Source organism: Plodia interpunctella, chromosome 12 (assembly GCF_027563975.2).
Source record: "Plodia interpunctella isolate USDA-ARS_2022_Savannah chromosome 12, ilPloInte3.2, whole genome shotgun sequence".
In the NCBI taxonomy this organism is placed as follows: Eukaryota; Metazoa; Arthropoda; class Insecta; order Lepidoptera; family Pyralidae; genus Plodia; species Plodia interpunctella.
The window spans coordinates 10,219,051-10,230,666 of record NC_071305.1 but is presented as its reverse complement, the minus strand read 5'-3'; the positions used below and the strand labels follow the sequence as shown (position 1 = coordinate 10,230,666).

The 11,616-nt window shown below is 37.2% G+C and overlaps 2 protein-coding genes across 3 annotated transcripts; one reads left to right on the top strand and one right to left on the bottom strand.

The window, feature by feature from the left end:
* Positions 1-1,040: 1,040 nt before the first annotated feature.
* Positions 1,041-3,131, bottom strand: IntS11 (Integrator 11). Its single transcript, XM_053752796.2, has one exon. The coding sequence runs from the start codon at positions 2,908-2,910 to the stop codon at positions 1,120-1,122; it is 1,791 nt and encodes a 596-aa protein (XP_053608771.1). The 5' UTR covers positions 2,911-3,131; the 3' UTR covers positions 1,041-1,119.
* A 1,062-nt stretch (positions 3,132-4,193) lies between these two features.
* Gmd (GDP-mannose 4,6-dehydratase) lies at positions 4,194-11,534 on the top strand. 2 transcript variants are annotated; one of them, XR_008405145.2, is made up of 8 exons: positions 4,194-4,627; positions 4,773-4,967; positions 6,218-6,458; positions 7,442-7,674; positions 7,874-8,089; positions 8,163-8,299; positions 9,268-9,374; positions 10,549-11,534. XR_008405145.2 is itself a non-coding variant. In XM_053752460.2 (7 exons), the coding sequence occupies exons 1-6, from the start codon at positions 4,541-4,543 to the stop codon at positions 8,292-8,294; spliced, it is 1,104 nt and encodes a 367-aa protein (XP_053608435.1). In that variant the 5' UTR covers positions 4,194-4,540; the 3' UTR covers positions 8,295-8,299; positions 9,268-11,534. The 2 variants fall into 2 exon arrangements, 1 of the variants encoding a protein (XP_053608435.1); XM_053752460.2 differs by having other exon boundaries at positions 9,268-11,534.
* The last annotated feature ends 82 nt before the right edge of the window (positions 11,535-11,616 follow it).

Genomic DNA, 11,616 nt, shown 5'->3' with positions numbered 1-11,616 from the left:
ATTTTGACGTTGACTGATACTTTTTTAATTTTGCGATCAATGATATGAAAATCAAAAAGCCTAGTATATACTTTGCAATGTGCAGTGTAATAAGTCTTGCAATATGTTTGTTGCGCAATCTGTGTTCGGTTCTTTCTTTGAGTATTTTGATTTTTCCATGGATTATCTCTTTCTAGTATGAACAAAATGAAAGATACATACGATGATGTCTATGATTTTCTTTATCTACTTTTAAGTCTTCTCGTTTGTATATATCAAATATAAATATATTAGGACGAATCACACAGATTGAGTTAGCCCCAAATTAAGTTTGAGACCTGTGTTATGGGATACTAACTCAACGTTACTATATTTTATAACAAAGACATATATAGATAAACATCCAAGACCCAGGCCAATCAGAAAAAGATCATTTTCCATCATGACCCGACCGGGGATCGAACTTGGTACCTCTCGGTTCAGTGGCAAGAACTTTGCCACTGTGCCACCGAGGTCGAATATTTTAAAGTGAGATAGGGATAATATAGAGATGTATATACTTATATTTTACTCAAAATCAAGAAAATTATATAGTCGACCGACGAGTGAACCAAAACAAGATTTTCATAAACTTTTCATTCCAGTTAATCTCATACAAAGCTTTTAGTCTGAAATATATATAAGAACATTACATAATGTTCTAATATCTGTGAGTGACACAAAGTGGCAGAACGCTTGCAACGAGTACTAGAAAAAATACTCGATACTATACGATTGAATTGCTCTTTATCAATAGTACCCAAACCGACTATCGAGAGTATACAAAACTATCGGTAGCTAACGATATTATGCATAGATTTGGAGGGGCCCCGCGTAATTGACTTTTCCCAAACTATCGATAGTCTATCAAGTCGCTATCGATTATTGACTATCTCAACTGGCAATACTAGTGTAGAAATGCTGCCGCTGCCGGCCGGCGGCGGCGCTAGTTCTACTTCGAAAACATCAGTCAGTGCTAAGAATATTTCTAGTAAACTTTATCCATAGAAATAAAAATGCAATTGATTACATAACAATTTAATTAAAACAATAAATCTTACACTATAAAATTATAGTAGCTTTCTTTGTTTCTGGTAACACCTAAGATTCTTGAACCATAGATTGAAGTAGCCCTAAAATATAGCTGCCTAAATCCTCATCTTGATTGGTCCAGGAGACGTAGATGCTCTTAGTACTCTCATCCCCTTCTATTTTAATAAGCACAGACTCCACAGATATGTTTCCCTCAGACATTGTAATGGTCCAGCCCTCCAGCTTCTCCTCAAGGAGAGCCTTCAATTTCTCTGCAGTCTTGACAGCTGGTCCGGGATCCTCAAACCTCACAGTGCTTGTGAAACGAATAACATGTCTGTTGATACCAATCTCATCACATACTTCATCAATATCGAGCAATGAAAGTCTATTATCTTTCACACATAGAATACCATTGACAACACGGCGCCTCTTGGGATCTGGAGGAAGAGCATTATATTTGACAGACTCTGCCTTCAGCAGTCTCAATGACACATCAACAGGTATTTTAGTGGGAGTGTTTATGATACAGGTCTCACCATTTGCTGGCATGTAACAGTTGATCTTAAATTCTTTCTCAATCTTATCTTTGAGAAATTCCATTTTCTGAGCCTCTCCATGCACCAGCAGAACATTCTTGGGCTCACAATATTGGATGAGCTGCATTATACCCTTGGCATCAGCATGAGCTGAGAAAGACATGTACTCTACAGCCATTTTCACTTCCACAACTTGCCTATTTTCGAATTCAACTTTTTTAGCACCATTCAAAATCTTGTGACCAACTGTTCCTTGAACACAGAAGCCTGGCATAATCACCATGTTCTGTTCATAGGGTGCCCACTTTTTGAAAATATTCAAAGATAGCCCTGCATGCAACATCCCAGGAGTTGCAAAAACCACCATAGCTCCCGGGTTATCAATGTAGGACTTGTCAAATGGTTTTATATGTTTAAAATCAAACATGTTTCTCTGGACAAAGGTTTTCCTTATCTTTTGATTGGTCCAAGTGATAAACATTTTGTAATAATTATTTGCCTTTTCAGTTAAGCCCAGAGCAAAATATACTGGATATTTTAAATTCATTCTCTCCCAGTAAGTTTCTAGCAAAATACATAGTTCCTGTGCTCTCCCCAGAGCAAACACTGGAATTAGTACCTTGCCTCCCTTCTCAACACACTCATGTACTTTTTTCAGGAAATCTCTCTCACGGCAGCGCTTTGAATCTCTTATAGTTGTAGCATATGTTGACTCAGTTATAAGTAAGTCCGGTCTACACTTGTCAATCCAAGCTGCACCCAGATGTCGGTCAGGGGTCATGTTGTAGTCTCCTGTGTACACCACAGATTGAGAGCCCACACGAATCCAAAACATAGCAGCTCCTAGTACATGACCTGCATAGTAGGCTTTAATTTCTAGTTCATTATCAACCATCACAGACTGGTGCAAAGTTACGGCTGTAACTTTTTTTATACAATCCTTAATCATTTGTGAGGTAAAAAAATTCGCCTCTCCTTTTCTTTCGACGGCGACTTTTCTCATGTCTTCAAGCAAAATAGGTGCTATGGCCTTTGTGGGATGCGTCATGTAAATGGGCCCGGTGTAGCCTACCATCTCGGACATGTAGGGTAGTGCTCCGCAGTGGTCGAGGTGGAAGTGCGAGATGATGACGCAGTCGATCTGACTCGTGATGGGGCCCTCAGGCACTATGTACGAGAAGTCTGGAAACCGCCGCTCATCGTTATAGCCCATATGCATGCCGCAATCTAACATTATATTTTTGCCTCCCATTGAAAGTAAAATACAACTTCGGCCTACGTCTTGGCCCGCTCCTAGTGGCGTTATCTTGATATCAGGCATTATAACTAACGATGCACCTTGTTTACACTTCACTTTATAAAATCACAGCGCAATTATTAAGGGCTTATAATTTTCGAGTATCTCTGACTAGACATCCTATCAGCCGTTTCTTCTTTTAATACAAATCTTTATCGCTATTATTTATCTATATTTTACCTAACTTTAACCTCAAATCAAAACATTTTTTATGTTGGTAGATTGAACTGAACGAAACGAACGAAAATGAACTTTTTTTTAAAGTGTCATGGTAATGGCTACAGGGTAGTATTACAGCACATTTATCTCGCCAGAGTACAACACTGTATATGTTAGGTACACAAAAGCTTTGCGTCCTTTTGCTATGTCGATTAAAACGTTTATTTTAGAGTATTTTATTAATCCTTTCGGTTCAGGTTCGGTTTCGGTAAGTTTGTATACCAATCTGACTCATGTATAGTAGTTTTCATCGACCACCACTTGCTTCCGGTGAAGAAAAAGGCAAACCACTCCATTAATAATGCCAAGAAAGTTGTTGTGTGTGTTTCATTCCACGTAATAACTACGACCCTTAGCCATGAGGAATATGACTTTCATTATGTAAGCATTCGTTTGTGAAAATATAAAACAATGTTGTATATTCGGGTGCCGATATATTGGGAAAAATCGTTTTCCATAAGATAAAACAACTTCGACAACTATGGGATACGCCTCACGCTGTAAAATTTTCGAGCCAGTAAACGGTCAAAAAGAAGTTAGGAACACTTCACACGTGAAGACTTATTAAAATATGGACTTCATACAGGTAAGATCTTCAGTTCTTCTTCAAAATCAAGTTTATATGAGTTTATGACCACAGTTAACCAAATAATGCAGAACATAACCTAAAATATTGTTATTATTTTCAGGATTTCCGGATAATGCACTAAATCCTTTCTTTTTCCTTTAAACTCGCACCACGATTGCGTAGAAGGTATATTGGCAAAGTTGGTGTACCTTAGTTGTACCAGTAGCGCCATCAGCCCCGAGCTTTGTGTAATATATGCCCTTTTGAGATGGAGATAGATATTCAATACAAAAGATTTGGCTGTATAGGCTACCCTACCCTTTGCCTTCTCAATAAAACGAGGGAATAAACAAAAACAAAATGACGATGGTACGATGCAATGGTCGGTATGACAGGTGATTGATAAGAATAATGACAAAAGTCAGACCCCGCTCGCGGGGCCTACTTTTCAATGATTTGTCATATTTCAGTTCATGTCAAATTTCAAGTCAGCAGTCTTACTTGACGTTGACAACAAATGGAATGAATTCGGCAGCATCGGTCGGATGGAATCAAACTCTGCAAAAGCCGACTGAACCGAATAGTAGATTTTCTATCTGGAAATAAATTACATACCTATTACAATTTTGTTTAGTTACCGTACATGATATTTTGATATTATAACATCTAAAATAAATCCGGCAAGTCCAATAAAAGTTATATGTAGGTATCCTATATAGCTATAATATACTTGCTTATCAACAAAACTTTGGTTTACGTGGAATTTTGTGTATTGCTTGTGATAAGATTATCAAAACGTAACGCAGCGGTGCTTGAGTGCGGACGTCTCTCTTGTTAATCCCTTAGCTCTTACACGAACCACTTACAATGTCTGGCGACGAAGCTGGCAGTAGTGTCAATAGTGCAAACAGTGCTAACAGGAAAGTGGCTCTTATCACCGGCATTACAGGACAGGTAAAATTGACAAATCATTTTTAAAGGAAAATTATTTATACCTGTGTATTATGATTGAAATTTTATAACTGTTACAATGAAATTGTGTACCTACTTCATAAAAACTTTGAATTGATTTTGAAGAATTATTATTTCATTTTCCTAGGACGGATCATACTTAGCTGAATTCCTAATAGAGAAAGGGTATGAAGTACATGGCATTCTGCGCCGGTCTTCGTCATTCAACACAGGGCGCATCCAGCACCTGTATGAGCAGCCTACGTGCCACACCGGAGGGAGGATGCATCTGCATTATGGGGACCTGACAGACACCACCTGTCTCATTAGTATTATTACTAAGGTATTGACATACCTACATACAGGCAGGTGCAGGTTGTTATCTTCACAATTTGGATATAAACTTCTGCAATTTTTTATACTATGAACCCTATATAAATATTGAATACAATAAATTAAAAGCCCAGAGGAAACTGAAATCTCCAAATTTGAAGATATACACATGAGCTTATTTAGCTGCTAGTGTTATAAAAAAATAAATAAAATTTAACTGTGACTGGGTCTACAGCTATATTATACATATTAAAATATACAATATTTCTCTGTCTGTATGGTTCTGTGTGTATTAATTTATACTTTGAATTTAATATATTTAAACACCTTGGAAATTAGTTTAAAGTTATCAAAGCAATTAAACATGTAAGATATGTGATTAACTTCACAGTAAATTGGAATGACATCTACTCTTCAAGAATGTTTGATGATAATGATAAATTATTAGATTAACTATATTTTATCAATTATTTGACCACTTAAAAAAATGAAAATGATATTAGGTGTTATCCACTTCATGTCCTTTATAGTTTTGTTTTCGTAAAATCCACTATAGGAAAACATTTGTGCAAGTTGACATAAAACTCTTATTTAAATACTAGATGTTGCCCGGGTCTTCGTTCCCGTGGATTTTTGATATAGACTATAGCAATCTTGGATAATGTACCTTCTAATGGTGAAAGAATTTTAAAAATCGGTTTGGTAGTTTTGAGATAACCCACCTCAAACATACAAACTCACAAATGCTTACCTATTTATAATAATTATTAACAGATATGGCATATTTAAAGTTAATATTAACTTTAAATATGGCACATCTGTTTTCAGAGCATAGCCAATGTCAGAGGCGATAAATATCGCTCAAATTGTCGTCCATTGTGAAACTTAATGGTACATTAGTTCAGCCTGCAGCAAGGCTATTGTGCCATTTGCAGAAGTTCATGTTTTTAGGGTTCCAAAGTGAACTAAGAACCCTTATAATTTCGCCTTTTGTGTCCGTAGTTTAGCTCAAAAACTATTGATACTAGAAAGGTGTAATTTGGCATGGGTTGGGTTGGGTTACACATTAATAACGCAGACAATGAGTGTTGCGTGCGCATTGTCTACGAAGGTACAAATTGCCACACCCCAGTAAATGCATGTTAATATTTTAAAAATTGCCAGAGTAAATACTCTGGTCTCTTACGCTGTTTAAAATATTTATCCCTCATCTATTAACACTAGTCTCGTAATTATTGTTGACTCAGAAATAAATTGTAGACGCGTCCGCATGAGATCTACAACCTGGGCGCGCAGTCGCACGTGAAGGTGTCGTTCGAGCTGAGCGAGTACACGGCGCAGGTGGACGCGCTGGGCGCGCTGCGGCTGCTGGAGGCCGTGCGTGCGGCCGGGCTGGCGGCCGTCAGCCGCGTGTACCAGGCCTCCACCTCCGAGCTCTACGGCAAGGTGCTCGAGGTGCCGCAGACAGAGACCACGCCTTTCTATCCGCGCTCGCCCTACGGTGAGATCCCTCGGGGATAATACAGCTTCCGTTTGGTGAAATCGAGTTGAGTGGGGAGTTCCGAAGAGTTCTGCCTATACATAAGTTTCTAAATACTTATTTATAACATTAGTATAGTTATGTAGATTTCCAAAAAATAGTGCAGGCAGCATGGACATGCCAAATCCACACTTAAATGTAGATTGTTTATCAGGACAAGATAAAAAGCTCCAGCAGCAGATATAAACCTCTATTCCCGGGGGATAATTTAACGCGAACGAATAGCAAGTTTTGCATAATTTAGTCTTCATATTTGTTCTGTGTTGAAACAAGACCCGCAGCCTCAGATCCCTCGTCGTCTTTGTGATAGGGGAGAGTTTTTGTTTTTTAATGTAACACCAACATCCTGACGATGCACCGTTGTTTGCGTCAAATACATTTCATGGTGAGATCAATTGTCTTTCATTGCACGACACAATGAAATGAAAACATTGTATCGTGATTATCTTTATGATGTAATTCCTCATATGCAATTTCTACACGACACTCGTTCAAAGAAACATATTCTATATATTTATCCTTCCTTCTTACACACGCAATATGGTTTAAAAACTTTCAAATTGGTTGTAGCTTTTTGAGAAATACTATTCACCATTTAAAAGTTAAAATTTGACGAGAAAAGTGCCTATGAAGGCATGTGAATAAATACTTTGGACTTTATATTGGCATGCAGTACATTTATAATATCAACCTAATAGTATAAAATAACTCGCTGAACTATATCCGATGCAACAGCAAAAGTACGCATTACATAGCTTTACTTCCCATCAGACTGAGTCTCTCCGATTGAAGTCCATGTCCCACTGTTGGGCAAAAGCCTCCACTCACTCTTTCCACGTGGCCCTTTCTTTGGCCTTCTCCATTCAATGTCTGTCGAATGCCCTAAGCTCAAATTAAATCAAGTCAACTCCAATTATTAATTTAATTAAAAAAAAAATTGGCAGCATGCGCGAAACTGTACGGCTACTGGATCGTGGTGAACTACCGTGAGGCGTACGGCATGTTCGCGTGCAACGGCGTGCTGTTCAACCACGAGAGCCCGCGCCGCGGCGAGAACTTCGTCACCAGGAAGATCACGCGCGGCGTGGCCAAGATCACGCTCGGCCTCATGCCGCATCTGGAGCTCGGCAACCTCGACAGCAAACGGGACTGGGGACACGCTAAGGACTATGTCGAGGTTAGTGATGTCACAGGACGAGAACATTCATGCTATACTTCCAAAGTTTTTTTAATTCACGGAAATATTAATAAGTTTCACCTTAATCCATTTTATGTGGGGTCGGTACAGCATTTCAATGTTTTAACGCACCATCTATGGAACGACAAAACACCAAGACTAGCATGGTACATTGGCTAATCTATAAATCATTCGTCAGGCAATGTGGCTGATGCTCCAACAAGACACGCCAGAGGACTTCGTGGTAGCGACGGGCGAGACGCACAGCGTGCGGGAGTTCGTGGAGATGGCGTTCGCAGTGGTGGGGACGCGGCTGCAGTGGCGCGGGGAGGGGGAGGGGGAGACCGGCCACGACGCCGACACGGGGACGCTCCTCGTCAAAGTCAACCCCAAGTACTTCCGCCCTACTGAAGTGGTATGCACATCTGCCATACATCGTCGGTGCTATTAGGAATGCTTTCTCTACATAAGAGGGTGGTTGGTTGCAGGACCTGCTGCTGGGCGACCCGTCGAAGGCCAGGCGACAGCTGGGCTGGGCGCCGCGGGTCACCTTCGCGGAGCTGGTGCGCGACATGGTGCAGGCGGACCTCGCGCTCATGCGCTGCGACCCTGCGGCGTAGTCACGGTCAGGGAGTGTCTTCTCTACTATATGCTACTCATTTTGAGATTTTGCATTTGGATATTACCAATACATTCCCTATTAGTTTTATATAGACTGCTAGATTAGTTTACTTTAGTTATTTTCATAGCTTAATGTCCTATGGGATACTACTTTGGGGGAGTGCTCACCATTAACACTATTTTCATTTTATAAAAAAGAACAATCCGTGCTATATATGGTTTGAGGAGAAGGATTCCCTTAGAGATTTTTTAAAGATATTAATGTTTTAACTTTACCTTCTCAATACATATTTGACAACATTATGCATGCCCGGAAAAATTTAAACTTATTTTAAAAAGTTGGTGATTACACTGATAGAGCCTTACGTAATAAAGATAAATTGTTTGTCCCCGGGCATCGGTTGGCCAAAGTTAGAACGTCTTTTGTTGGGAATTGTATCCGTTTTTATAATAAATTGCCTAAATGGATTCTTGATTTGCCGGACAAAAAATTTAGAAATTATATAAAAGAAGTACTTTGTAAAAAGGCATATTACAAGTCTGACGATTATGTGAACGACAATAATGTTTGGCCCAAGTATGATGCAGTATCCTCATAACATATGTAATTGATTTATGACATTATTACGTACGTTTTCTACATTTAGCTTTTTATTTATATATTTTTTTTTGTGTGACAATTTTCAATAATTTTACTGGAAATACATTTTTTTATTCAAATTTTGACATTTTCAATGATGTAAATTCGTCCTCTTAATTGTTAATATATGTATAAGACCTATATTTGTTAATTGACGTCCTTGGAGAAAAGGCTGCGGTGAAGTTTGTTGCGCCGCTTCTTCACCTGCGCTTCGGAAGCCGACAGTAGACTTAGTTTAATTAATTTTTTGACGTCAATAAGTGATGTATATCATCATAAATTGAATAAAGAATTTTGAATTTTATATTAAATATTGATTTTTACTCTCACAGGAAATCAAAACGATGTTACTGAGACTTTCGAGAGCATCATGCAATACAACACCAACTGTGGTAAAGCAATGACGAGCCATACTAACCTTAAGTCACCAAATAATAAGGTTTATAATTACTTTATTTAAATTTATTTTTAAAGAAAAATTTCATTTTTTTTTTCAATATTGATTTATTGTCTTCTCAAAATATGGAAAACCGAGCTTTACGATGTCTTGAGAAAGTATCCGATATTTGTTAAAATAGGTATATTTTTAGACAAATTATTTATTATTGTAATGATTTATTTGTCGTAAAAAAATCCAATCTTCTGTTGAAATAGGAAGCTTTTTGCATTTTCAATATTAATTTATAATCCTTATGTTTATATGACTAGACTTGCTTCCGAATTATTTTGAATAATAATATTAACAATTAACTATAATAAAATTATTTATATACATATGATCAACATAGGCATGTATATAGGTTCCTATATACATGCCTATGTCGCGAAAAGCGACGAATTCGAAGATAAGTGGCAGTTGGTACCAGCGAGAACACTTCCACCCTGTTCCCAGCATACCAAGCCATAGCTACATACAAATTGGAGAGTAAATAAGGGGTTTTATTATTTATTAAATTCCAGGCAAAAAGTAAACAGTCTTTACTTTAGTTGACATAATTTACATTGTGATAAAATGTGCCTAGCGAGTCGCGTAACACGCTAGGCGTGTCTTGCCATTCTCGTTCAAGCACAAATGTTGAGAGAATTCAGTGGCCAATGAAGTATTTTAGTTTAGGTTATGTTTTAAGATTCACATCACTGTTAGTTTTAAGTTTACATATTACTTAAATATTTTGTGTCGATTCGAATGGCATATAATATTTAAGACTTTTTACATTTTATCTCGTGCAATTGTTTACTTGTAAGTTACCTACAGGAAAACCAACATCATTGTTTTAAACCTGCGGATGAACTTTGGTTTCATAAATTATGTATAATAGAATAAATCGTTATGGGTTATGGAGCATATTACATCATTTAAATGATGAATTATATAATAAAAGCTTGTGAAATGTCCGACCAAAGATGGAAGATCTCTAGGATTGGTTTTATGCGCGTGCATTTGATATCTAACACATTAAAATTAATGGAGTATTACATAAACTTTGTATTTATTAATCTTTTATACCCTAACATCACTATTTTCTGCCTGTATTGTAAAGCAAGGAAATATTTTTATATTAAGCACGTTGATTTTCTTAAATCATTAATATAATTTTTAAATTTCGTTTCAGATTAAACACAGGCAACACTAGGAAATTACTAAAATTGTAACTAATGGATTTATGTGCTTTTGGTCACTATCATGAAGGATTTCGCTTGATCAAAAAACACTATTGTTTAAAATTTACACAGATGGAACCATATTGCTTAAAAAGTATTTTAGTATTTTTATACTGTGTGACCCTTTGTAAGAATAAAATGCTAGTAATAATAAAGTTATTTTACACCTGCGCAATGAAGAGAGAAGAAATTACTTTAAATAGTATATGAATACACAACAACCTCGCAGAGCTAGATAGTCGCCAACGTTGTAAACTTTCTCAAGGCAACTTTCGTCGGCAGGATGTATTTATTACTAATTTAATTTGCCATAAAGTGTGTGTTCAACTGGGTAAAAAATAAAATGTAGGTATGTACTTAAATAATCAATATTATAATTAAATGTTGCTTCCGCCCGTCCGCTACCGGTTTCGATTCCCAGCGCGGAAAAGTATATTTGAGTGCCGTTCTAGGTGGAAGACTTTTGAATGAGAGGTTTGAAGAAGTTGTCACATAACGAAAGTTTTGACACGTGTTAAAACTTTCGTTGTTTGGCTGTTGTTAACGATTTCAGCTTTCTAGTCGCGAGGTTTTTGATGTTTTACAAATAGCTCTGTACAAGCCACCTAATCAAACTGGAATATTGTTACATTCCAAGCTGTGACAAACACTTTGTATGTGATAAGAACAGTGACGTTGCTACACACGGCAATGCCGTGGAAATCCTGGACTCGTCCAATGCGTTATTATAATTAAAATCCTAATTAAAAATAACGCCTTGAGCTTCGTAGCAACGGCACTGCATAAGAATATATTACTTGTAAACACTATCATAGGACAAGATTAACATCTTTTTTATTTTCAAACTATTTTATTTATTTAAGCAGTATCGAATTATGTAAATTTATTGTGTATTTAAAATGTACAGAATAAAAAATATGGTTAATGACTGCAAGGACTTTGTGCTTTTTAAAGATCATCCAACTGGTCATGTGACGAATTATTGCTCCTGAGACAGATTCTGATTACATCACTAATCC